Below are 27,968 nucleotides of genomic sequence, written 5' to 3'. Positions count from 1 at the left end.
GGATTTCATGCTCATTATTCAGACATGACTTTTTCACTGACAACTGAAGAAAACCAAGGGCCATTCGGGCTGATCGGTCAGGCAAAGAACATCCCAGGTTGTCTGGGTTGCTTCCATTATCCAATAATGAGCCACTCTAGGCCCACTCATAACTAACCTCCCTGAATGTATCTTCACGAGTGAGCAAGGAGGTGTCTGGCTTCCTGCCTTAATATCTGAACAAATGACCAGTGAGGCGTGCCTCGGCCACAGCCACCTTCTCCTGGCCACTTCCAGTCTTCCCAGGCATTAGTCACTTGATAAATCTGCCATTGAATGGGTTTTAAATTATAGGCAAATCAACAGGGAAAACAAACAAGAGGATTTACGTGTTTTGCATTAAGATCTGGGCTCTGGCCTTGGACGCCAAGGAAGCTAGGAAGGAAAATGGCTTAAATTTCCAAAAACTGCTCACCCCAGCCAAAAGGCGCACTCATTATACAAGACATAAGCTGAGATGCCAGAAAAGGGCTCACAAAATTGAGTATAATCTTCATTTCTCTAAGTAATGGACCCAAGGAGAAATATTTTCTGCTCCAACTGGTGAGGCTAGGTCAAGTTAACGGAAAAAAAAAATCACTACAATAGTAATGAGAGTGAGTGGACTTGGTTCAGCCTAAGACTGCTGTATGGCCTTACATTTGCTTCTTATCTCTGGCTGTTTTCTTCATCTGTGAAACAAACAGGTCAGAAAAAGATCAGGTGGCTTACAAACCAGGGTGTTTCAGCAGTTCTGCAAACACTTGGTTTTGTTTTTTTAAAAGGATATTCAACCTCAAACACAATGGAGTTTAAAAAATGTAGATGGTGACACCAAAACCTGCATATCTGGATACCACCAGCACACCTAGCACTAAGATACTTAGGTTCTGGGGTTGGTTTGTTTTTCAGTCTTTGAAATGCAAAGTTTTCCCTGACATCTTTCTGAATTTATTCAGGTGTTTTGAAAATGGTTTTACTGATCAGGAAAGTATAACTCTGCATTGGTCTCTTTCTTTCTGTTTTTAAATTCAGGTTTGTACATATAAATGTAAGTATATTACTACAGCACACGTGCACTATAATAAGTATGCACAGCCATGGGTCAGGCTAGTCTGCTCTGTGCGGGCCTCTACTCTGGCAAAGTGGTCCATTGTTCAGTAACAAGCACGTGCGTGGGCAGAGTGACGCATGATTTCAGCATTTAATTTTATCCTTGGTGCTCTTTGACAGAGTGATGTTTATGATTAAAACTAATTCCAGCAATTCTTAACTGTTACTGATTCAACTGTAAAGTAAAAATTTCCTACAATTCATGTTTCAATCTTAGGGATTATTTTAATTGAATACAACCCTAGGATAACAAGGGAAACTTTTTTTCCAAAAACCGTTTCCATTTTTAACTACATATTTTGTAAAATGTGATTTTTGAGATTTTTCTATTAGTAAAATAAAACATAGAAAAATAATTGGATGCTGTGGCTAATATAAGACTCAACATTTAAAACCCCTAAATTCAACTGTGTATTCAAATTTTTGCAGAAAATATCTGCAAAATACATACCTGATAAAAGACTTGTACCCAGAACATAGAACTCTGTTAAAATGAAAATAAGAAAACAACCTCCCCTTTCCAAAATGGGTGAAAGATCTGAATGGACAGTTCATGACAAAAGATACATGGATAACATGTAAGCACATAAAAAGATGCTCAACATGATGAGTCATTAGGGAAATGCAAATTAAACCACAATGAGATACTACCATGTGCTTACTGGAAGGGAGGGAGGGAGGGAGAGGAAAACTGACTCATCCGACAATATCAAGGGCTGAGGCGGATATGGAGCAAATGGAACTCTCAGTTTGCAAAGGGGAACGTAAAATGGTACAGCTACTTTGGAAACCAGTTTGGCTGCTTCTTATAGAGTGAGATATACACTTTCCATATGAACCAACAATCTCACCCCTAAGTATTTGCCCAAGTGAAAGAAAAGCACACATTAAGAGGAAATCCACATGCAGATGTTTTTATAAGCTTCATTTTCAGTTGTCTGTGATGGTTAATTTTATGTGTCAACTTTACTGGGCCATGGTGTGCTCAGATATCTGGCTGACTCTTATTCTAGGTGTCTCTGGGAGGGTTTTCTAGATGAGATTAACAGCAGAATTGGTAGACTGGGTAAAGCAGATTGCTCTTCCTAATGCAGGTAGGCTTCATCCAATCAGTTGAAAACATGAGTAGAACAAAAAGGCTGACTCTCCTAGAGAGAAAAAAAAATCCCTTTTGCCCAAATGCCCCTGAACTGAGGCCCTGGCTTTTTCCTGCCCTGAGACTGGAACATCAACACTGGCTCTTCCTGGGTCTCAAGCCTGCCGACTCACCCTGCAGATCTTGACCTCCATATTGTGTGAGCCATTCCTTATAATAAATCTCCTTCTTTACATACATCCTATTAGTTCAACTTCCATAGAGAACATTGACTAACACACTGCCCCCAAATGAAGCCACTCAAATGTTCTTCAATTGGTCAGAGGATAAACAAACTGGGGTTCATGCACAAAGTGGGTTTCTAATCAGAAACAAGAAGGAATGGGTTACTGGTAGGTGCAACAATGAGTGACTCTCAGATGTACTACGTTGAGTGAGAGAAGCTGGACTCCAAAGGCTACATACTGTATGATTCATTTATATGACGTTCTGGGGAAGTCAAAGCTGAAGGGGCAGAAAAAGCATCAATGGTTGCCAGCGTCCTGAGTTCAGGAGAGGAGTTGTCTTCCAAAAGACACAGGAGCACTTTTTATGGTAATGGAAATGCTCTATTTCTCAGCTGTGGTTTGGTGATGTGACTGCAGGTGTTTGTCAGAACTCATTCACTAAAGAGTGATTTTTATTGTATGTAAAATTATACCTTAGCCAAAAAACAGAGCATCTGGAAGACTGACGTTATGTTAAATTACACACACACATTTATATAAATTTAAAACTGCAAAACAAACACATTATAAATAAAGTGTCACTTATCAGCTGGACTTCCAAGCAAGATTTTGTTGTAAAATCTTTTGAGAAAACACGTTACAACAGACAGTAAAGTGAAATGAGTCCCAAAACGTCCAAAGAGGTACTATGTCTTAGTGAGACACCAATGTCCAAATTCTCTAAGATAGAAGTTTAGCTTTTCTCACCAAAGCTATAGCATTTTCCCCTCTGTGACCCAATTTCCAGGGCTTTCCCTTCCCAGGTCAGGCCTGGGACGAGGTGAGTGGTAGTCATCTAAGATGGTCCTGCCATGGTCAGCAGCTTTCTAACCTTGCAGCTGTGTAAGGACACGGCCAGGGACAGAGTAAAGGACTAAGAGCTCACAGTGTTAGGCAGGATGCTACACTGCCTTGAACACTGTGATGTCTTGTTTCTGCCCCCTTTTCAGGGTCTACCTCCTGCCCCATTACTTACAAGGAGTCGATTTTCTCGTTGTAGTTAATTAATAAGCACTTCTAAGGAAACAAAGTTCTAAATTTTTTAGTTCTGCAAGGAAAAAGGACTTAATATCTTCTATTCCCTGGCCAATTTGAAGAGTTTTCTTTGTTAGTATTTTTATTAAGCCAGTCTCCAAAGCAAGGACCAGAGTACTTGGATTTTCAATTTCTTTTAAAGCAACAGATTGATAGTTCTTTTTTTTTCTTTAGTTACAGATATCACCTACCAAACCAGACAGTCTGTTCCATAGCACAGTGAGAACAGTTTCCTCTTATACTTACTGGGTCTCCAAGACACAGGAGGCCCACGATTCCATCAGCATTGTAGGTGGAAGATCCTCCTTCTGGTTCCTATTCCAGAAAATGAGGATGACACTGCCTGTCTTGCTTCCGAATCTATTTTTCATGGGAAGTGAAAGAAACTCAAAATAATGTGTTGAGAACAAATTAAGAAATACTCTAACTGAAAAGCACGGTAGAGTTTATACGATATTGGATAGAACTAACAGCAACTAGTTGGGCTTATAGCACATTGTCAATTGGAAACTACTAAACCAACCCATATGTACCCCATGAATAAGTTTATATGTACATTTAGATGGTGGCCTTAGAGAACAGGCTGTACATGATGTGGTTAAATAAAAGTCAACCTTTCTTCTAAATAAAATGCATTAAGTGGGATCCATACACCATGAGAATGTGCATTAAAATAAACGAGTATTGTATCAGACAACAAAAAGCTAGGATATCACGTATGTACAAGACATGTTGATGGTCATGTTAAGAGTTTTCTCAAGCAACTTTCTTTTTTCCTATTCATTGGCAGGTATCTCTTTCACCTTTTTACCCCTACCTGGAAAGTGTTCAAGTCCTCTTGCCTTCCCACATTTACCTAATCCCCCCAATAAAAATCAGAATGATTGCCTTAATTCTGCCCCCACCTCCTCAAGATAAATTCTCCCATTAAGTTTGCTGACAAACATTGCTCTAAAAGATCTGCAGCTGCCTACTGTCTCTGCATCTTCACCACACCCTTTGAGTAATTTCTCAAAAATCTAATGCTCACACTAATGGTTTCCTAAGTTACCTGGTTTGGTGGATTTGTCCTCATTCTCCTTTGTGAATTCTGCAGCTCAACTTAAAAATGGTCTCTCTTGCTTTCTCCGACAGTACAGTCCCCTGGTCCTCTTTCTACCTTGCAATTATTCTGCCTACTTTGCTACCTTCTCTCCCACTTCTGTCTTCAGAGTAAGTCAATTTTCAGATGATTCGATAAAGAAGATGTCATACATATATACAATGGGATACTACTCAGCCACAAAAAAGAATGAAATAATGCCATTTGCAGCAACATGGATGGACCTAGAGATTATCATACTAAGTGAAGTAAGTCAGATAGAGAAAGACAAATATCATGATACCACTTACATATGGAATCTAAAAAAATGACACAAATGAACTTACTTACAAAACAGAAACAGACTCACACACAGAAAACACACTTATGGTTACCAAAGGGGGAAGGCAGGGAGAGGGAATAAATTAGGAGTTTGGGATTAGCAGACACAAACTACTATATGCAGAATAGATAAACAACAAGGTCCTACTGCATAGCATAGGAAACTATATTCAATAGGTTGTAATATCCTATAATGAAAGAGTATGAAAAAGAATATATATAACTGAATCACTATACTGTACACCAGAAACTAACACATTATAAATCAAGTATATGTCAATTAAAAAATAAACAAATAAACAAATAAATAAACAAGTCAATTTTATGAGGACTCACGTTTTTGTCTCTTTTGTTCACCAGTGCATGCCTAGACCCATGAATAGTGCCTGGCCTGTAGCACTGTGACAGTTGTTGAGAGAATGAATGAATGAAAGAATGAACAAATTTTTCAAGGATCCTTAACTGACTCTTAGAAGTCCCTAAAGCTACAGTGCCTGTGATGATTATGTTCAGTTAGCAAAAGGAGGTCAAGGGGCAAGAGCAAATGCTATTGAGTAGGACCGACCCAAAGCACTACATGTTTGATTAAAAACCCTCTGATTTGTATAATTACTGCTATTATCCCTCAGCAATGTCCTAGCAGACAAGGGCATAGCTGATGGAGAGCATATTCTTTCCAACAAACCTCATGAAATTCTAGCACTCGTAAGTCCAATGTTACAGTCCATCTCCGTTCAGATCTGGTAAGTTTTGTTCATTCGATGGACTTCCAGTATGAGATATCTTATAATACACACAGGGCCTAGATGAGAGCTGACAAATGAACTGACCCCAAATTAGTCAAAACAAGCATTCTACACCAAAGACATTTATAATCCAATCACTGCAAAAAGCCATACTTTGGTAACAATTTTTATAGTCCAAATACAATTCCATTTCAAAATCACTGAGGAACCCACAAACATGTTTTATACACATGTACCCAAGTGTTTTGAGTTATTTTCCAATCTTCCTTCACTGGGACAGACGACAAAATGATTGGAACAAGGTTGGTTCATGGGAACACTTTGATCAACAGAAAGAACCTCGACACAGCACCCCCTGAGAATGTGGGTGACCAGTTCATTCTTCATAATGGCTAGGCTTTTTGTGAGTTTCTTTATATAGCCGGCCCTCTGTATCTGCCCATGGACGTGGAGGGCTGAGTGTACTATGCCGTTTTACACAAGGAACCTGAGCATTCGTGGATTTGGGTATTCTCAGGGGGTCCTGGAACCAATTCCTCAGACACCAAGGAACGACTGACTACATGAGCAGTCAGGCTTACAGAACATCTCCAACTACAGATCTATCTAGGATGAGGCAGAGATTCCTGGAACTGCGCTTGCTTCATCTGGAATATTTGCTATTTAGGATGTAGGTGGGCGGACAGCGCACAAGTGATCAAGTCCATCCGTAGCACCTCAGTGCGTACTCTTGAAAACAGTGAGACCCAAAATAAGAGTCATTCTGAGTAACAAGAGAATTCTAAAACTCCACAAAGGAGGTTTCCTGACCACAGGGCATCAATACCCATCATTTTTAGAAAGTTTTGGCAAAGAATCACATTGATTTATTTGAGCTCACAAAGATCTGATGTAATATTTAAAAACAGATCTCTTCTTTGTGTAAACATGAATTAAGAAAAATGTAAATCTCCCATCTAGGTTTATTTTTTTAATATGGATTTTAATTATATATTTATAAATCTGGGGTGCTCAAAGCCTTAAACAGTTAAGATAATAAATGGAATTTGGCAGAACATTTGTTCTGATTACTAGATGTTTAATGATACTTGGAACATCAAGATGCATGTGAAATTACACTCAAGAATGATGCACACAGAATAACTTGGAAAGGATCGGATCTCATTTTGACTTGATTCTTTTCTCCTGGAATACAGACAAACCACATTCTTGTTTTCTTCCTGCATTCTCCCCCTTAGATTAAACTATATTACTTTTGATTGATATTCATCTCTATAATTTGGGCCTTCTGAAAGGATAATTGCTACAAGAATTACATTTTCAGGTTTTTTCCAGTAATTAGAAGCTTTAACTTTAAATCAGCATTCTTATTTCCTAACTGATCAAACATGGAACGTAAGTCATGAAACATTTTCAAAATAAATGTTTTAACTACTCTACTCTATGCAAAGTTTAAATGTCACTCCGAATTTAGTTTGACACGGGGTTCTAGACGGCTGTAATTTTTTTCTCTCCAACAATTTTTCTACTTTAAACATTACAGCTACACATAACACAAGTGTGAAAAGACAGGGGCACTATTATCTAAAAACTCTTAATTTCTACACAAGTCATTCCAAAGTTAATAACCAAATATGATGGTTAATGATGACACAGGGCCAGCTGTATACACTGGCTGCATCAGACCACGTGACTGCTGCCGTGTTTCATACTATCAGCATGCTGCTGCCTCATGGAATCCGTCCGCTACAAGAGATTACATATGCCAGTTTTGTGCCATGCAGCCTTCGTGAAGAAGTGAACTGGCTCAAGTATCCACGCCAGTCATCCATTCTAAATAATCACAAACTACTCACATTCTAAATATTTAGATTACTAGGAATCTCAGTGCTGGACCATCACCTTTCCACACACTGCACTTCAGAGCAGTAGAAGGCTTTCTGATTGCACGTCCTTGAACACAATATTAATACACATATGAAATGGATTAGAATGGTTGAGGTGTTTGAAAGAAAGGAATTCTGATTTTTATAGAGATTGACGTGAAAATCATTTTTCTTCGTCCAAATTGACTTTGTTAAACATACCCCAACCTCAACTGTAGCTGCCAAATGTGAAAGCAAATGCCTGTTTCCTTCTGAATCATTTCCTTTTTTGTATTTTTCTCTCCCATATGTTTCTCAGATTTTCATATCACCAAAGCACAGGTAAGATTAAAAGTGTAGAATTAAATCTAAACATGATGCACCTATAAGGAAAACACTTAACAGTCCAGTACTGAAAACTGGGGCTCATAAAGAAGGAAATATTTAACCTTGTTTCTGGGTGTGATTCATTTTAAAAGCTGATTTTTGGAGGTGCAAAGTCCTCTAGCAACACTCACAGTTTTCATTCACAATAATGCTGTTTTTAAATGTCCTTTGGTATGGGTGATACTTTGTTACAAGTTTAGGGGAGAAAAATGTAAAATCACTCCAAGAGGTATTTCTGACAGCTGGCAGCCTCTGTCTTATTATTATTATTATTATTATTATTATTATTATTATTATTATTATTATTATTGTAATTAGCTAGCAACTGAGCAAGATGTGAGTGATGCTGTAAGAGTTCAATGTTTGAATCTAGGTCATAATAAAACAGAGCCCACCTGCACACTGATCTATATCTTACAAATCTAGAAAATCTCACCTGAGAACTAGAAAATCACCTCTCAAGCTCCTATTTATAAACCCTAAATGTAATTCTTAATCTTGCAGAGACAAAGAATGAGGACAAGAGAAAACAAGTATCAGACAACCTCCTGACCTCAAAAAGCAACAACCTAAAAAGTTGAAACTGAATTAAATATTTGGAAGAGGTGGCCTTATTTTCCTCCAATTGATTTGTACATTCCTAAAAGAACCATGTTTAATTTCGTTCCTGTGTCTGAAGATTTTGGTTTTAAACAAGCTCTGTGAAACGGCAGATAACACATGCCCCATTCCACACCACTATGGAACACTCGATGGTTCTTCTGTCCATCTCTTACTTTGCAATTAACACTTCCTCTGCCTTCTACAGAGCAATCTCTGTATGGCTTAAGTGATGGAGCACTAGATTGGGAAAAAAGACCTGACTTCCAGTCCAGGTAGGTCTATTAGCTGACTTCATAGGCTTGGGCTCAATTATTGCTAACAAGCAGGAACCAGAAGGTGAATTTCAATGGGTGGTCAGCTTCCTTGGCTATAAGGAACCCTGTCCTGTTGGGAGCATGTCATCTCCCTTAAAGGGATTAAAGAAGAAAAGGCTGAGTATCATTAAGCTTGATTTGAAAATCAGCTCTTTCGCCTCATCTATAAAAGACAAAGGTTTACAAAGTATCAAAAATTCAAATGTATCCATGCTGCTTTCACTTACATTATTATAAATGGTCAATTACCATAACCTGTCTAGACATAAAACATCTGATAAATCTTCATTTTAGACAATAAGAGATAACTACTGTTCTCCCAGTAGAAAGTCATAAAACTTTCAAAACTATCTTAGAAAGTCCTTCTGGGAACACAGTTTTCCTACTGTACTTCTCCTATGTCTCTGAATTTGAAAAACTCTCCCTGCAAAATCCCCTTGGTTTAAACCTAGTTTCCACTGCAGAAAAAGAAAAAGAAAAAACCAACCAGTGGCTAATTTATGCATTAATGCATGTATTACTGTGAAGGCAGATTCATTTGTTTGCTATTTATTGAAGGTTTATGTCCATCTTGTGCTTCCCCACTGGGTGGGATGGAAGGAAGAGGCTACACCTCTGCTTTCATGATTATAATACGAGAAAGTCTGCTAATTGCCTAAGTCAGGGATAAAGAGCCTAACGTTTCAGAGGAGGGAGCCTTGGGAAGTCAGAGATGATTTTATGTATAACGGAGAATCCTCGCTGGGCCGCGAAGGATTGGTAAGATAGAGTGGTACACTGTGAGCAAGCCAAGCGAAAAGGAAAAAAACAGAATGATGGGAAAGTCCTGGGAAATAATAAAGGAGAAAACTAAAGTTTTAAGTTTGAATCTGATTCTAGAAAGTCTTAAACACCACGCTCAGGGCTTAAACTCAACTTGAAAGGCAGCAGTGAGCCATTAAAGGTATGTAAGAGAGAGGAACAACCTCTAAGCAATTTATAACATGGCTTGAACACAGGCAGGACACAATAAAGGCTTAAACCAGGAACACAGAGGTGGGATGCCAAGGCACGAGTGTATATAAGGGACCATGGAGCTAAAATGAGCATAATTTGGCCATCAAATGGATGCAGAAGCTGAGGGTGCAGGAGTTGCCAAAGATGCATCTGAGATCCCTTGTCTGGACTTTTAGAACAGTGGAACCTTAAATAATCAGGGCAGCCAAGAACAGAGCCCATTTTGTGTTGTGTTTATACTGTGTAGGGGGAGGTCAGAAGGGGACAAGAGGACCTTTTAATTCTGGGATGAAATACATTTTTGATGCTCCGGCTTTGGAAATTTTAAATGTGAAATAATAAAATCATTTCCTAGTCCAGGTTTTCCAGCACAAACTAGAACTTCCCTGAAGCCAGAAGTCAGGAAAACATTTGAATCCAAATAAATAGGTCTGTGAAGCCTTTAGAGATAAACCTGCAGCAATAAATGAAATCTCTAAAACACAAGACAGGAAGCCAGGTAACTGAAGGCCACCTCTTGGAGGGTCACGTGTGCGGCTGCTGCAGAGGCAGGGCTGCAGGAGCAGCAAAGATTTTTTTGAAGCTCACTGAGAGGAGGAAGAAAGGAAGAATTCAGTGCCTCAGGTGTGGAGGGAGGAGATGAAGGGTTTCAGTCGTGACACTCGAGAATCCAAGTCCATGGAGACCACCTGATGATCACTTCCTCTGTGGTATCAGCTGCTGCAGTACAGGTAACAGAAAGCAAGTGGCAGGAGAACCAGCCACACCAGACTCACATTTGAGAACTCTGCCAGCGACAGGACGGATGGAAGCTCAAACAAGCAGCAGTCAAGTGAAGGCGTTTTAAAGTAGAGAAGAGCCGCATGTGTTATTAGAAATGGGGGGATGGACCTACCCAAAATGGAACAATCAATGAGAGAAAAATGCAGAAAAAGTGTAGAGGATGACATCAAAGCGATCGGGTGGGAAAACATTAGGTGTCTCAGCTTCTTTTCCTATGCTCTGGGGCCAACATTTAAAAAATGAAGCAAAGAAACATATACACAGTACTATACATAAAATAGATAAACAACAAGGACCTACTATACAGCACAGGGATCTATATTCAATAGTTTGCAATGAGCTATAATGGAAAAAAATCTGAATATATATGCATATGCATAACAGAATTGCTTTGCTGTGTACCTGAAACAAACACTGAAAATTGATTACACTTCAATAAAAAATAAGAATTTTAAAAAATGAAACAAAGAATAGTCTAAAGACAAAGGTATCCACTCTCTATTTTCCTCCTATCTTAAAAGAAGTGTCCCCTTTTTTTTCCAGAGCTAATTCGACCTGATGGGTTCCTGATTCCACCCTCTTCCACATTCTCAGGAATATTTTCTTATCACTTTGCTCCTCTCCAGCCAGCTCTCCCCTTCACCTACTCAGGCCTCCTGTTGGAAAGGCAGGACTGCTTGGGCTGGTTTCCCATGTAATCGACGCCTAGTGTATATCTGTTCTTACCGCTGGAGAGTAACTCCGCAATTATTACCCTGTGTAATCTGAGCATCATGGTAGTGAGGGTGGGATCCCCATTTCATGGAGTGTCCAAAACCACAGTTGCACAAAGGATCAGGATGATGACTGAAGACCGGGTCTGACTCTCCAGCCCCATGTTCTTTCTCCTGTGGAGAGCCATCTCGAGACACTTGTCAAGATGCCGGCAGTAGACTCTGTTTCTGTCTAAACATTACAAAGTACCTGGCTTGCTGTCAGAGACCAAACTTTAAATGGCTGAAACAGCTTGATAGATTGTGTGAAAATTTTATGGTCCTTCCGTCAGACACCGTAATTTATTATCACATAATACACAGTCAGAAGAACCAAAAGAAACCATCCCACGAGGGCAAACAACGTGGAGGCAGTGGCCCTTTGACACTCTAAGGCCACAGGCATTATATGGATCCAATAAGAAGGCTGCTTCTACGAGCGAGAAAACAACCTCTTGATCTTGCAAAATGTTTTTGGACACCTAAAGGCTCTTTTATTACTGTGGCTGATTAAAATGAAAAGCTTAAACGACTAAAATGTTCTTTTTGATGAGTTTTTGCCATGAACTATGGACCTTATAGTCCAGTGGGATTCGAGCCCTTTGATCCTGGGCACTCACATAAATTCAGAGTCATAAAACAACATTGGATTTGATTTTACTAGTGCGGCTGGTGTTGCCAGATTTGTAATGCAATCTTGTTTTCTCCCCTCCTCATTTTTAGGCCCATCCACCATTGTTTTATAGCAAAAGGAAAGGAGTTTCCATTTGTTTTTGGCAATCAAGCCTCAAGGTTAAGCCACAACTCTACAATGTTGAAATTTCACAGAAAAAAAACTAAATGATACTCTATTATATCCATCAACATTGGAATCCGTGTTATTTGATGTGCTGAAAATATAAAAAATAACTCTTTTCTGCATGAAAATAATTGCAGATTTTCACTACTTAAGAGGTTCAGAAGATGATGTGGTTAAAAACTATATGTATGAAGTAGGAAAAATATGGTCAGCTTCAGCATTCATAAATTTCCAGCAGGACTAACTGAAAATTAATTTTAAAAAAATCAAATGACCCTCCAGGTTATTTATGAATGAGTAGAAGACCATATCTTAGTTTTCAAATTTCATTTACCTAAAAAAAAAAAAACAAAAAAACAAAAAACAGTATCTGTGGGAAAAGCAAAGGAAATAGTGGAAATAGTCAACATTTGTTGAACAAAAAGACAAGAAATACAGTATATATAAAAATAGATTTTTAAAAAAGTTTCTTCTGTGTAGCACAGGGAACTAGTTTCAATATCTTGTAATAACCTTTAGTGAAAAAGAATTTGAAAACAAATATATATATGTATGCACATGACTGGGACATTGTGCTGTGCATCAGAAGTTGACATGTTGTAACTGAATGTACTTCAATTAAAAAAAAGACAGGTCATAAATATAATTTAGACGTTTTATTCACTTCCTTTCCTTATCTTCTAATAATTTGCCTTTGTATGTATCTGTACCATAATAATATTCCTGTAACTTCTACTTCTAGAAGCAAAAATTCTACTATGAAAGGTCTATGAGGGGACAAAAATGCAAATAACTTTACGAAGACTTGTATTACAGAGGCCAAAATGAGTAACAGTGGGGCAGTGTTACTTATTTTTTTAATGGAGCCAAATATCAGTTTTGGTTCACTGAGGAAGAACCATGGTACATTTAGCCTGTCCAATAGACCAGGAAATACTATTTCAAGTTGGATAAACAATTTTCAGCGATTTTTTTTTTCATGGATCCTCTGAAGGCTGGGAAATTGCTCACCAAGATTATTCTGTAAGTGATATGGGGCCCAAGAGTCATGAGAGGGCTCAACAATCCTAACTTAAAAGCAGTTACCATAAAAGATACAGGTCGCTATCCTTTGGCCAATGCCTCAAGATACATCCAGCTGTGGTCTTTCATTCCCTCCCTGAGGTCCTAATGAGCATTTCAGGGTACAGTCCATCCAGAGGAATGTAATTCCAGCACTCACACACCTCTTTGCCTTTTGGTGCTAATATACTAGATTAAGCCATAAGAAATTACTGTTTTACAAGTCAAAATAGGTCAAATATCAACAACTTCACACGGTGCAACTTATAAACCCCATTCAAATTTGACAACAAAATTGCATTATTCTATGTTTTCTCAATTAATACGTTAAATGATGTGCATTATATCTATTTGCAGCAGACAGGGGCCAGGCCATATGTAGTATTAATAAACACAACTATATTATATGGCTACCCACAACAGCTTCCAGAGTCTGTATAAGAAACTGTCACCTATCTGTAGAGAGAATAAATTGTCCTGGTGACATGTGGATACTTAGTTATGACGAGAGAAGGGTATGCAGACGCCAAGAAGGGGCTTTCTCATTTCACCCTCAAAAGGGTAGTACATTGTCAGTAACTTTTTCCTCCCTATTCATTCATTCATTCAAAAAATATTTATTATGTACTTACTACATTCAAGTAGTGGCCTGGGTACCCAAGAAAAAAATCAAGCTGCACAAACAGAGAAGCAAGAATAGCAGTTTCAGCAGTTCCAGTTTTAGCAGAAGCAACCATCAGCACTGGTGGGAAGTCAGTGCTCCTTATCAGCGAGTGTGAATTCTCCCGCCCACACCCCTACCTTCATCACAGCCACCATCTCCTCCTGCCTGCAGGATGGCAATGCTTCCCAACTGACCTGCCCACTTCCACTCTGGTTCCCCTACTGCTTACACCCTACAGCAGAAGCCAGTGTCATTTGAAAACACAAACCTATTCATGTCACACATGCCTCTGCTCAGTCGGTAGATTCTCACTGTTCTGAGGATGAAGCTGGAAAACCTTAAGAAGACCAACAAGGCCCTTCCGGAATCTGGCCCCTTGCCCTCCTCCACAGCAGTGTTTTCCACACTGTGGGCCATGATCCATTAGTAGGGTAACAAATCAATTTATGCTTTATCAACAGCATTTTTTTTAATAAGAGAGTTGAATACAGCAGAAAACATCTCATGAAATAATTCCTGCTTAACAGAACTCTTATTTCACACACACACACATGCATAAACATGCAAGGTGGGTTTTGATGTAAAATGCATTTCTTATTCCAGGATGCAGTTTAAAAAGTTTGAAAAGTACAACTCCAGAGCTTCATCCCCAGACTCCCTCCTATTTGTCACTCACTGTCCTCTGGTTGCACTGGCCTCACCACAGTCCTTCAAACCAACCATGCTCCTCTTCATCCTTCAGGTCTCTAGTTAATATCACTTCCTCAAAGTATCCTCCCCTGGCCCCTCAAATCCAAATTATAGCCTGTCACAGCACCTCGTACTGTGTTCTTCTTCACAGCACTCATCATGCTAATTGATTATTTTATCAATACCCGATTCTGACAGGACCACAAGGGATCACGTCTGCTCTGTTCCCTCCAGCATCTAGCACAGCACCTGATACCCAGCAGCCACACAGTATATAGTGAATGAACGAATGACAGAGAGACCTCTAATTTCCTTTTGATGGCTCCATTCTTAGAGGAAACACAGATGATCAATGTCATAAGACATTGTTTTGGGTGCCTCTTTGTCTTTTGTCATATAGAATGTGCATGTGTATTAATGGCAATAAACACATCACATATTGCTTTGTAATACACTAAGCATTATGCCTATGAGTATAGGACTATGCATACACATTTGTGCATGCTGTGAAATCAACGAAGAGCGATTTTATTTTCATGTGTCTAATGGAAAGCTCTAAACCGGAAAGCTCCTCCAGTCATCAACAGAAAACCAATTCACTTGGAGCTTTAAGAGAAAAAGGGTCAAGCTGACCTCCAGTGGTGAGACTGGGGAATGGCTTCTAAAATAACTGTAATCCACTGATTACCAAGCACACACATCCACATATCTATGCAATATCCTCCTCAATACTTTAAGTGTATTATATCTATTTGCAACAGAGAGGGGTCCCTGCATACGGACTGGTGAAAGAAAATAAGCAGAACTGTATTACAGAGACACCTACAGCAGCTTCCAGAGACAGTAAGAGAAACTGCCACTCAGCTAAGGCAATCAGAACATCGGAGACTGGAGAGTTCTTAGCTGAAATCTACGATCTGAATCTGGCAAATGCCATTAAAAGGAGATAATTTAAAGATGCTAACACTCAGGCAGTCTTCCCCTTCATTAGTCTCTGGGTCGTATTAGGAGAGTTTCAGCTGCCTGTTAGTTAACCTTTGTGGTATAAATTCTGTCCTTTTAACAGTAAATCCTCTGAGAACAGAATGCATGTGGGGATTAAATAAAATAATCCAGGGTATGTGCTAAGTAGAGTGTCTGACATACAGTAATACTGCAATAAATGTCAGCTGGTATGCTTATTAAATGATGTTCTATCTCTAGCACATCTCATATTTGACAGGGGCTCAATTAGTATTTGTTATTAAAAAAATGTAACAAGCAGAGTTTTATATATATATATATATATATACACATATAGTTATATATATATAATTATATATATAATTGTATTTTAGGAAGTTTATAGCAAAAACAATTTTGAAATATAACATCTTCCAGCACAGATCTGGGGGGACCTAAATCTTGGGGTGCTTTCACCTATTCAGAGGTTTCTTTTATAAAATAATGGCAGCAGCAATATTCTCCTTGATAGGCTGTCATGGAAATGACAGTATCACATTTATATCACAAAAATATTAAAAGCAATGCTCTTTGGAACATTAGGTATGATGTTAATCACAGAATGTTTTTCTTTTATTCAGGCACATGATTTATTTTGAAAGAACTTTACTGCCAAAAAATACACATCAACAGCCACTGACTTAAACGAAACATGCTGCTCCTCAGAATAAATACAACAGTTATTCATCGGTCATGGACCACATGCCACTGTCCCTCTAGTCCCATACTTAACTATCTCACCAGCTGAATCAGCATCCTTTCAACCAAGTTATAACATCATCACAACTACAGTTCCAGGTGAGAAACAGAAGCTCAGAAAGGTTTGGATAGTTTGTTCAAGACTACACATCTGGTTGGTAGTGGAGACAGGACCCAACCCAAGAAGTGTGCACATCTGTGTTCCTATGGACTGTCCTGCCTAGGGTTGTGTTACGTTTCATCCAACAAAAGGTTAGTTGACTTCATTACGTAGGTTCATTCCTCAGCCCTTTCTGCTGCTAAGGTCCATCATTCCCAAGGACCGATATTCCACCCGAGGACAGATCAAAGGCAAGAACCAGCCCAGAGGCAAGGTCATGTCACAACTGCTCTCTAGGCAAGGGCCTTCAAGGTAGAAAAACCACCATAGGCAGCTCGGTGTCTAGAGGTTACAAGTGCCCTTTCATAGAGTTGGTGTAATAACTCATTTAATCCTCATATTAAAAGACTGGAACATGCTCAATAAATATCATCTATTATTACTGTTATCCCTTCATGAAAATCCATTGCAGGGAGATGGTCAAAGCACGTGCACACAGACACATGATAAATTCACACTCTGGATCCCAAAGCCCGCAAGAGGCTGGACTTGTTAGAAGAGGCACAGGTCCCACTTACGACACGTGGGCACACCCTACAAACTGGTGACAGCAGAGGAATAGCCACATCGCCCCCTGTGCTTAAGGAACCAGTGACACTGGTGCTCTGCTGGGGAAGATCAGGTCTGAGAAGAGCTGAGGAACTCCTCTGTCCAAACTGCAGAAATCAGCCAAGTAAGTAGCCGGCAAGACACAGTGAAGTTTTGCCACCGTATTTTCTTACTTAATTTGTGGTCTCAGAAGTTGATTTCTCTGAGACTCAGGTTGCAGATCTCTAAGATAAATACAGACAAACATCAAGATGATGGGGCCTAACACTAGAGGCTCTTCCTCAGACTGGGCTCAGGACGAGCTGGGGGAACGGAAGTCGCGGAGGGCACCCTCTCCCTGATCCTTTCTTCTGCACTCTAGCAGGGAGAGCAGCTCGTCATTTCTGAAGCCCGGGAAACAGGAGGCCCCTGTTGCTATCTTTCTCTTTCTAAACACACAGAGATGTCTCCATTTTTTTGTTTGTTTTACTACATAAAGAACTTGTATAGGATAAAAATAAGGGATGCTCTGCAGAGGTCTTTGCCACAGGATGAGGGGGAGAGGGAAAATGAAAAGTTAGAAGGCTATTCGACTAGAAAAAAGTGGACCAAATCAGCTGACAAGTTGACAGTGGAAACAGAGCAGACTTAGAAACGAGACAGAAACCTGGTTAGTAAACCCCGCCTTCGCACCAGCCAGCTATGAAAACTCAGGAGAGCACTTAACTTCTGAGCCAAAATTGATTACAAATTATGTATGTAAAGCACTGAGCACAGTGCCCAGCAGTCTGTATTTCATATTCAATCATTATGGTCGTAACCATCTCCAATTCAGTCAGAAGGCAAAGGGTACTCAGCATTTAAATTCTGAAAATCAAACAAAATTTCTCCCCATTCCTCCCTTAAAATGTAATACAACACCAACCATTTTCTTTTTTTTTTTTTTTTTGCACCAAGAGCTGTCTCTCATTCATCCTCCTAATGCTGCTGCCTGCTCTACTCCATCCATAGTCCTTTTTGAGAAGGACAGAAGGAGTAAAGAAAGGGAAGGAGGAAGGAAGGAAAAAGGAAAAGAAATGGGAAAGTCCACAAAGGTCTAAAAGCTCCAGGAACTTTGGCTTGGTACTCATGAAACCGTGGAGAAAATGGATGAGGACATTCTGACTCAGCCTGTCTCAGTGCTCACCAGGGGTTGCCCATGTGGATGTCCACAGGGTCAGGCAACCAACATCAACACACGAAGGACCCCAGATGTAAGACAACAGGAAATGCAGGGAAGCCTTGTGGCAAATGAGAGCATACGTTCTCAGACAAATTTATTCAAAGATGACTTATTAAAGGACACTATGATGACCAAACAAACTTCTTTGGACTGTGTTTGATGGCTTTATACATTTAGGAACTCCTGACGCCACCTCCAATGCAGCTTTCTTCTGAAATACGGTGAGTCGTGAAGGAATTCTGAGCCATGTCCAGTCCGATCACTCAGCAACTATTCACCATATTTCAGTTAGTTTCCCAGCACTGCTGCAGGTGATGTGGGATGAGGGGACCCTCTAAGGCTTTTGGACTGTGTAGAGGCAGACACACAGGCCCGCTCTCCCCAGGACATAAGTTAACTGAACTTTAGAAGGAAACCTAGACCACCTAGTGTCATACTCTGTAACTAGAGAACCCTCCACGCAGCATTACTGAGCAAGGCAGGGCAAGTCTGGAGACAAGGACGCCCTCTCCACAGGCTCTAACATACCCTGCTTCCTCCTATCCCAACGAGAATCAAAAAACAAAGGCCAACCTTAAAAAAGTCACTTGTTCCAACATCAGCCTGTCGCCTAAAGTCAGAAACTATTGAAAAAAAGAATATACACAAAATGTTATGATAACTCACAGAGAAAAAAATGTGACAATGAGTGTGTATATGTCCATGAATAACTGAAAAATTGTGCTGAACACTGGAATTTGACACAACATGGTAAAATGATTATAAATCAATAAAAAATGTTAAAAAAAAAAAAAAGAATAACCATCTTGGTCCCCATGAGTGACTCATGTTCAGAGTTTGAGGTTCAGCAGGAACAGAGACCGATATTTAATATCTTGTAGTAACCTATAATGAAAAAGAATATGTGTGTGTGTGTGTGTGTGTGTGTGTGTATCTGAATCACTATGCTGCACACCAGAGACTAATGCAACATTATAAATTCACTATACTTCAATTTAAAAAAAAAGACTCAGCGGGGACTTCTGGAGCTGATGGCGCCTGAAGGAGGCACACAAAGCCAGCATCAGCCTCAACGATACAAGTGAGCAAAGCGCACACCTTTCATTCTACAATCAGCATTCCTCTATCCACAAGCAGCTTGATACAGTAACGGAGTTCTCTGGGGCAAGACAGCATTTTGAAGGCTGAGACGAAGGACGCCTGGGCTAAGTCAACTAGGGAATTAATTGCTTTGTGTTTTCCATCAAAGTTCAATTCCAAGTGTATCTGTGAGCTTCCAGATAGCCAGTGGCCTAAGCAGCATCTCAACACCAGCAAACCAACAAATCTACCAAACTCCTAACTCTGTACTATATATACACAATGAAACAATAAAGTGTTTCCCAACATTTTAAGTTTTGTCTTCTTTTCTGGCATCTCAGTAACGAAATATCAGCACGTAGGGGAATTCCATGAGGGTGTAATGAAATCATCATATTTCATATTTGTGAAAGTTTTGTTTATCAATCTACAAATTACTCCCTTTCCCTCACAGCATTCTCCAGGAATGTAATAGATTTAAATGTATTGTGTTGATAACAAGGAACATAACAGATGGGAAAGACTCCGGAGGTATGTGTCTTTATAAACTGAGCAGTTATCAGCTCAAGTGTCGCTTGGACTCAATTTTGTTTCAACAGCAATTATTAGAAATGGACCAGTTGGGTGGGCTGGAGAAAGAAAAGTCAGGAAGTCTACAAGTTTGTCTTAGTAGGGGCCAACATACCATTGGTTCTCTGGGAGGCAAGGAGGTGCAATGTAAGTTAATTTCTAGTCTGGCCCCCGTCCCTGGATCACTTCACAGCGGGAGTTACCATATTAGAAATGTGTCTGCATTGCACAAGGAGCAGAGGCCTGCCAGAGGCCATCGCTCAGTCAAGTTTCCCCTCGGAGAAGGACTGCACATGTGATGAATGGGGTAAGTGGAAGAGGTTCCCGTAAAGGAAATGTCACTGTTGGCCAGTTCTTTTTCTTCTAACCCACAACCCAGAGGACATTCATTAAAAACAGATAAAACAATGTGTCATTTCCATGGCACCTACTTCCAAACGGCTGAGAGTGCTGGTCAAAAATAATACTCTTAAATTATCCAGAGCTCCTCAAAAGTCCGACAAGGAGCATGCATTTTCTTTCGACTTTCAAAATTGAAGAAGTAGAGAGCCAAAGAAGTCCTACCCATCCCTCGTGCTTCCCTCCCATCAGAAAGAAGAACTGGGCCTCCTAGAGAAGCTGCATTCACCATTCTAAGAACTGCGCCCCTCCACTAAGTCAGGCACCCTGAAAAGGACAAGAAGGCTGGAGTGCAGTGTTACTGAACACCTGAACCCAGTGTCCCACAGAGGCGAGCAGAACGGAGAAGAGACCCCCTGGTTAGAAAGGGGAACCTCTGGAAGAAACTAAAAGGAAAAGGGGGCAGGGGTGTAGGTAACAAGGATTTAGAGATTCTGAGTTAGATAACCCTAAGGCTGAAAGGACAATGCGGTAGATAAATAGAAACAAAAAAAGTATGGTGAGGCCAATAATAAAATTCAAGGTGCTCTTAGTATATTGCCTAGTCCTTCATTTTATACATTAGGAAACTGAGTTCAAAAAATTGCCTCAAGTTCACACTGTCCACTGTCCCCAAAGTAAGATCACAATCTAGACTTTCCGTTTCTAGATTCAATGTTCTTTCCAACACTGTTGCATTGATTAACAGAAAGAGCATCAGCTTCAAAGTGAGACAGACCTAGGTGGATTCAAACTCAGGTTCCGCCACTTACTAGTCTAGAACTTCTGACAATTCACAGTCTCTGAGAGCCTCATGTTTAATTATCTGTAAAATGGGGACGAATCTATTACTTTGCTTATATTTCTACATTTGCTTTTTATAATATCAAATGCATGGAACAAAAGTCAGCACACAGTAGGGACTTAATTACATTTAGGTGCTACTGTTTTTCAATCATAGGTTGTTGTATAAGAAGTATTTGTGCATCACCTATGTGCCAAGCACTTTGCTAGGTACTTTCAAAGACAGAGAAAAAAGAAAAATCATTGCTCCCTCCAGGTGCCTACAATCAGATTAATAAGCAGGACCCTGGTATCATGAAAAGGGTAATGAAACCACTCAAAGAATATAACTCAAACTCAGAAAGTGGATATACATTGAGATAAGATTATATAAATCAACAGAGAGCAGTATTCAAGGGGAGAGGGTATAGCTCAGTGGAAGAGTGCACGTTTAGCATGCACAGGGTCCTGGGTTCAGTCCCCAGTCCCTCCATTAAAAAATAAATAAAAATAAATAAACCTAATTATCTCCCTCAAAAAAGAAAATCAACCAACAAACAAAAAAACCTTTAAAAATAAAATAAAATAAAAAACAGAGAGCAGTATTCAGAAACATTGGTTACTAGGAAGAAAAAAGAATTACGTGAGAAGCAAGCTACACATCCTTCCCTCCGTCCCCTCTGTTCTCTCTTCATGGTAAAGCTCTAACAGGGGGGCAAGATATTGCTCAAACTTATTTGACCATGAAATATTTTTTTTTCAAGAAGCGTGTTTCAGAGGCTCACTCTTCCACCGTGTGAGCTTCTGGAAAGCCTGGATTAGACCCTCTGATACAGAGCACAGAGGCAGAAGAACAGCTAGAAGACCATGAAAAAGTCACCCTCAAAGACTACAAGTCAAGGTGCCAAGGAAATCCTCAATCAAAAGCTCGAGGACCACTCTAAGCACAAGTTGCTTAACTCCAAGGAGACTTGTGCAGGGAAAAAGGACTAAGAAATAGTATTTACTGAGCATGGGTTTGTAATCCAGTATACATCATATTGAACAACCCTAGAAGGGAGCCGTCATCAAAATGATTTCTTAAATTATCTTTTTTTAATTGAACTGTAGTTGATGTGCAATATTTTATAAGTGTCAGGTGTATAACACAATGATTCACAAATTTTTAAAAGTTGTACTCCATTTATAGCTATTATAAAATATTGGCTATATTCCCTATTATGTACTGTATATCCTTGTAGCTTATTTATTTTATACATAGTAGTTTATATCTCTTAATCCCCTACCTCTATCTTGCCCCTTCCTCCTCCCTCTCCCCACTGGTAACCACTAGTTTATTCTCTCTGTGAATCTGTTTCATTTCATTATATTCACTAGCTTGTCTTATTTTTTAGATTCCACATATGAGTGGTATCATACAGTATTTATCTTCTTCTATCTGACTTACTTCACTTAGCATAATACCCTCCAAGTCCATCCAAGCTGTTGCAAATGGCCAAATTTCATTTCTTTTTATAGGTGAGTAATATTCCATTGTATATAAACAGGTGCAGACCCTAGACTCTCCAACACATCAACAGGTACAAAGCTAAGACAGACACTGTTGTCTATAAATATCACTCTTCTTATCCATTCATCTGTTGATGGACACTTAGGTTGCTTCCATATCTTGGTGATTCTAAATAATGCTGCTATGAACACTGAGGTGCACGTATCTTTTCAAATTAGTGTTTTCCTTTTTTTTTTTTTTTTAAGATATATACCCAGGAGTGCAAGGGCTGGGTCACATGGTAGTTCTATTTTTAATTTCTTGAGAAACCTCCATACTGCTTCCCACAGTGGTTGCACCAATTTACATCCCCACCAACAGCGCATGAGGGTTCCCTTCTCTCCACATCCTCATCAACATTCGTTATTTGTGCATCAATATGATGGTTATTGTGCACATGCTGAAACTGAGAAAATGAAGCTCCAGAAAAGTTGATTCCTAACATCATAGTGCAAGAAGCTGAACTGAATTCTGACTCAAAAACCTGAGTTCTTTCATATTCTCATCATGCATCAGATAATACCACACCTGATTCTCTGACTATAAGACAAAGATCAACCACGTAGATAAAGATTTTTATACAAGAGCTGTGAAGGTGATTTTTAAACCTTGTTCCTAGGCAAACCCAAAGAAATAACTTTTACTTATACTGTAGGGGAATTAGTTTTATCACGTGCCTTAAAAGGGCAGGTCTGAACTATGTTCCTACCCAATATCCATGAACTCGGTGAGCAAGTTCAGAGGCAAGTATTTCTCAAATAAGTGAGAACCAGTACTTTTTTCAAAAATAAAGTAGAAAATAAACGTCAGTAGTGTCGAATTATTCAAAACTGAGAAATGAAATAGATGATGAATGTTATGAAGTGATCATATACTCTCAAGGTATAGTTTGCCAAATAAAGGGCACACCTGGACAACATTTAAGCATTTTGCTGGTTACATTATAAATGACATGAAATAGCAAAGTCACAGAAAACGTTGGACTGGCCACCACTCTCCTACTGGAGCTCTGAGTAGAAAAGTCAGCCAAGTGCTTTCACTGAGTAGAAGGTATATAAATTAATGGAATTTGGAACTGGATTTACTTAAGTCATTAATAAAATTTTGCTTTTGAACTATAGGAGGATCATGTATCTAAGTTGCTGCACGTTTTGAAAAGTTGGTCCAGGACCAAGCCCTTTCTATCTAGTGCAGCCCTCTCCCGAGGTGCACTACAGAGCACGCATGAGACTGAAACTCCAGACTCCCCACTTACAAGCCTTGGGATTCTGGGCTAAAAGTTTCAGCCTCCAATTAGATCATTCAAGGTGGTAAGGATTCCATGTCGCAGGTAGGGGAACTGAACAGTTTAAATGACATCCCTACAATCTGTGGTCAAAAACAGAACAGCAAGCTGAGTTTAGGTTCTCTGTCGAATCATGCCGCTTCTTTCAACTCTTTGAAAACGGTCTCAAAAAAACTAAATCTGACGCATATACATTCTTGTATATGGTGACAGAGTGAATCCCTTTCCCTGCGTACTCGAAGCATGAAATCTTTTTTATTCTAGAAAGGCATTTTGAAGAAGTTCTGAAACGTCTGACTTCTCCGTGACCTGTAAGTGGAGAAAGAAAATCTAACAGGCAGTGAAGGCTGCCAGTGGAAACCCATACAAAGAAATGAGCAAGGAAATCACAGCTCACCCATTACCTTCCACCAGTCCTGTGACAAGAGATGTGACTTTGAGGAACAAAACGGGTAGAGATGACATTCAGTGAGTGCCCGCAGGTATAGCCAAGCTGGGTTATTGTTTCATGAACTGTGTCTGTTCTGACTGGTGGGTGTTGCTAACCCATCTGATTATTTCCTGTCTCCCAGAGAACAGGGGTTAACTAAGGCATAAAGGAGCCAGGCAGGGGAAATGGAGTGGGGACAGTGACAACCTGGAGAGCACGTGTCCTGGTTGAAGTGACATCTGCTACGTAATCTCAGCAGGGTAAAGTCATACATGTAAATAAGCCCACTATTGCCAGAGTTTCCAATTTTTTTTAGAAGCAGCTAGAAATTTCTCCATATTTTAAACTATTTACTCCTAATTCAATCTTTAGAATGCTGTCTGCCAACAAAACACTTTTCGAGGTCAGATGGGGAATAAAAGTTGCCAGTTTCCCATTGCGAGCTGTCAGTCTGTGCCTGCGGGACAAGCTCTCCACCTCAGCGGACAATACAGACTGGTGCACTGCCCCACCCTGGTGGCAGCAGCATGCCACGACCACAGGGTTTCAGCAATTAGGTATCAATCATAAATATGGGATAAATTTTTTATTAGCTTACTAACAGCATTAAAAGAACATAATCATTTCAGAGATAAAGAAAACTTAAGGTATAATCTGGAGACGTTTTTAATCTTTACTATTGCCAGTTACACCTTGGTCTAACCTTTGTTTTAAATGAAGATCATGATCGAAATATACATTTTTCCCTTCCATTTACTCCTCTCTTTCCCCTTTTCAACCTGTTCCCAGTTAGAGATGTGAGATTATAGGACTTTGTGGACATGAAAATGCATGAAATAATGTATGTAATATGCCTAGAAAAATGTCCAGCACAAAGTAAGAACCCCAAGATTCTAAGCCTGTGGTTGCTGTGAATATTATTTAGCTGTCAAAGTGCTCACAGGGCTGGTCTATACCTCGGTGAAGGTAGCTGTTAACCCTTCCAGCTGAGCTGTGACAGAAAACTCCTGCTCACAGAATCACTCCTGCGCCACCCTCTTTAGCAAGCAATCTGCTTCTTAAATTAATCCCCACTTCGGCTTCTCTGAGACAGCTGAGAATCTTCTGCACACCAGAACAAAGACAAAAAGTGAGGTCTCTCTAGAGCATTTTGCAACAAAGGAGATAAGGGCCTACACCTCCCTTTGTCCCCGAGGAGACAGAGGTACTTTTCCACTTTTTCGCTTCTTTGTGAAATGGACTCATTCTTTTTTCCAAACTACTTAACACAAGCTGGATAGGAGTGGCCTGAATTCATTTCCCATACGACTTACTTAGTGATCTGTTTGCTACCAGCAATGGCTTCATATATAATCCAATACACAGCCCCGGTTATTTTCTTAAAGTTTTTAAAAGTACATTATCACTTCATGGAAAGAATGTTTGATCCACAAACTCACTGACTTAGCAAGTCATGAGTTAGCACAATACAACTACCACGTTTGATTCGGATTTCACTCACGTGCTCTCCTGAGATATGGGGTCAGCCCCAGCCACCAGTCAAGTAGAATCAGTGCCTGATTCAATATTTACTTATTTGAAATCAAGACTCTGAAACTTCCTGTTACAGGCACTGCCAGCGAACACCAAACAGAAGGGAATGACAATTAGTGGGACAAAGGAAATGATCCCTCAGACTTTCCAGGCTTCACGAGGGAGATCAAGTCGGCAACTTTCAAGCACTCCCTGGGGATGTGGGATGGCTGGCGCAGCAGAACTCTTTCTCCTACTAGGACTACTTCCTAAGTGCCTTAAGCTGCTCGACATCACACTGCAGGGATGTGCTAAGCGACGGGCAGATATGAACGCGTGACTGGGAGTATGCCAAACAAAACAACTTGTACTGGAAACAATTTCTCAAAGACTTCTTATAAAAAGTAAAGCCTAAATACCCTGTATTCTTTCCTGCTTTCCAAATAAAACCATCATTTTCTCAAACATTTTTCTGGTATTTTTTTTAAAAAAAGGAATCGAATTTTATTAAAAATGGAGTGCAAGGCTTTCATTCCCAGAATAAACTCAAGGTCCAGGGGCAAGTACAAGGTACAGATGCTGTCTAAGCAGATATGCCAACACGACTGGAATATTTACTTCAGCACATGAGAAAACTGAGCATCAGTCTTAAACAACTAGTTCAGCAGAATCAAAGAGATATACCTGCAGGTTTTCGATTTCTTCTTTGTGCTCCCTCTTCAGCTGTAAAATAGCAGCATGGTATTCTGTAAGATCACAAAAGAAGTCAATTACAAAGAAGCACAAAATGAAGCACAAGATTCAATTGAGTATCTCCAAGATTCCAGGGGCCTCCTACAAGTCAACTGAGTTAAATAAATACCATGGTTTAGCATCCACCTGACGAGAGATGGTGAAAACTGGAGAATAATAGAACAAGTAGCTCAGGATAGAAGGGAGATTTCCTCCAATTTAGCAAATCCTGAATTATGAGAAGCCCCAAATTAAGGAGATACGATAGAGTTAAAAAAAAAAAAAAAAAGCATGATGAGTGTCCCAGATAAAGACTGGGTCAGGTGTTTGTCTTTAAGGAGGAATTGGAAGCTAAGGCCCCACAGAGAACAAATACAGACGTGTTAGGAGCAGACACACAGGAAATAAAAGAAAACTTCTTTATGTGAGATCAGTGAACTCTATTTTTAACTGTTTCCAAAAAAAAAAAAAAAAAAAAAAATCTCCATTTGAATGCAAGGCACCCAGGGCTGATTTTAATCTTTAGATCACTTCAGAAAGTCAAGATCATTTGTCATCTGGATAAGAGAATCTAGGGTGAACTGAGGTTGAAAGGAGGACAAAAATAAATTTCTGGTCCAATTTTGGTCTGAATCTAATAATGTTTATTCCAACAATAAGTTCCCAGTGTACACAAGAACTCCCGCCAGCCACTAAAACTACCACCCTGCTGGCTAAGCATGAAGCACCCAGGACAACTGCGTTTCCAGCAGGATGACTAAGTGAGGGATCACAGAACTCTACAGTCTGCAGAGAACCACAAAGCAAAGTGCTGTAAGAAAACATTTTTGTGGGATGTTGCCTTTTTTTCCCCCAAACAAATGTGTTTGCGGCTGTGAGTATGAGTAAGAAGGAAGTTAGTTAGACATCATTTTTAAATGTATGAAAAGACAGGCTCTTTCTTCAGGTGGATTCCAGAAATCAGGCATGAAAGTTTAGGTTTCAAGACTCACAGATACAGAGAACAAATTTATGGTTACCAGGGGGCAAAGGGAGTGGGAAGAGATAAACTGGGAATTCAAAATTTGCACCTCTTGGGGAGTGATGGAAATGTTAGCTATCTTGACTGTGGTGGTTGTTCCATTGGTGTCTACATCTATCAAAATTCAGCAAATTATACATCTGAAATATGTGTAGTTTACTGTACAGGAATCATACCACAATAAAGATGTTTTTAAAAAAAGAAAACAAAACAAAACAAAAACAAAAACAACAGTGGATGAGGGAAATCTCTGGGAAAGTCGAAACGGGAGAGGACTGTTGCTGTTGATAACTACGACCAGCCTCACTCCTACTCAGACAGGAAATGTGGTCCACTGAACTACGAATCCAGCAGCAAGTCCTGTGGGTTCTACAAACAAACCCTACCTTCAGTCAAACCGCTTGT

At 39.7% G+C, this 27,968-nt stretch overlaps 1 protein-coding gene across 4 annotated transcripts in view; it reads right to left on the bottom strand.

Annotated features, from left to right (window-relative positions):
* The window catches only part of FMN1 (formin 1), a 361,575-nt gene that overhangs the window by 201,611 nt on the left and 131,996 nt on the right, over positions 1-27,968 (bottom strand). For all 4 annotated transcript variants that reach the window (XM_010965320.3, XM_074365871.1, XM_074365872.1 and 1 more), the window contains one exon: positions 26,495-26,556. In XM_010965320.3, the coding sequence (XP_010963622.2) occupies positions 26,495-26,556 (62 nt within the window). The remainder of the gene's footprint in view (positions 1-26,494; positions 26,557-27,968) is intronic.

The sequence above is a fragment of the Camelus bactrianus genome, chromosome 6 (genome assembly GCF_048773025.1).
Source record: "Camelus bactrianus isolate YW-2024 breed Bactrian camel chromosome 6, ASM4877302v1, whole genome shotgun sequence".
Taxonomy (NCBI): Eukaryota; Metazoa; Chordata; class Mammalia; order Artiodactyla; family Camelidae; genus Camelus; species Camelus bactrianus.
The sequence above is the reverse complement of the archived record's forward strand: the minus strand, read 5'-3'. Positions and strand labels throughout refer to the sequence as shown.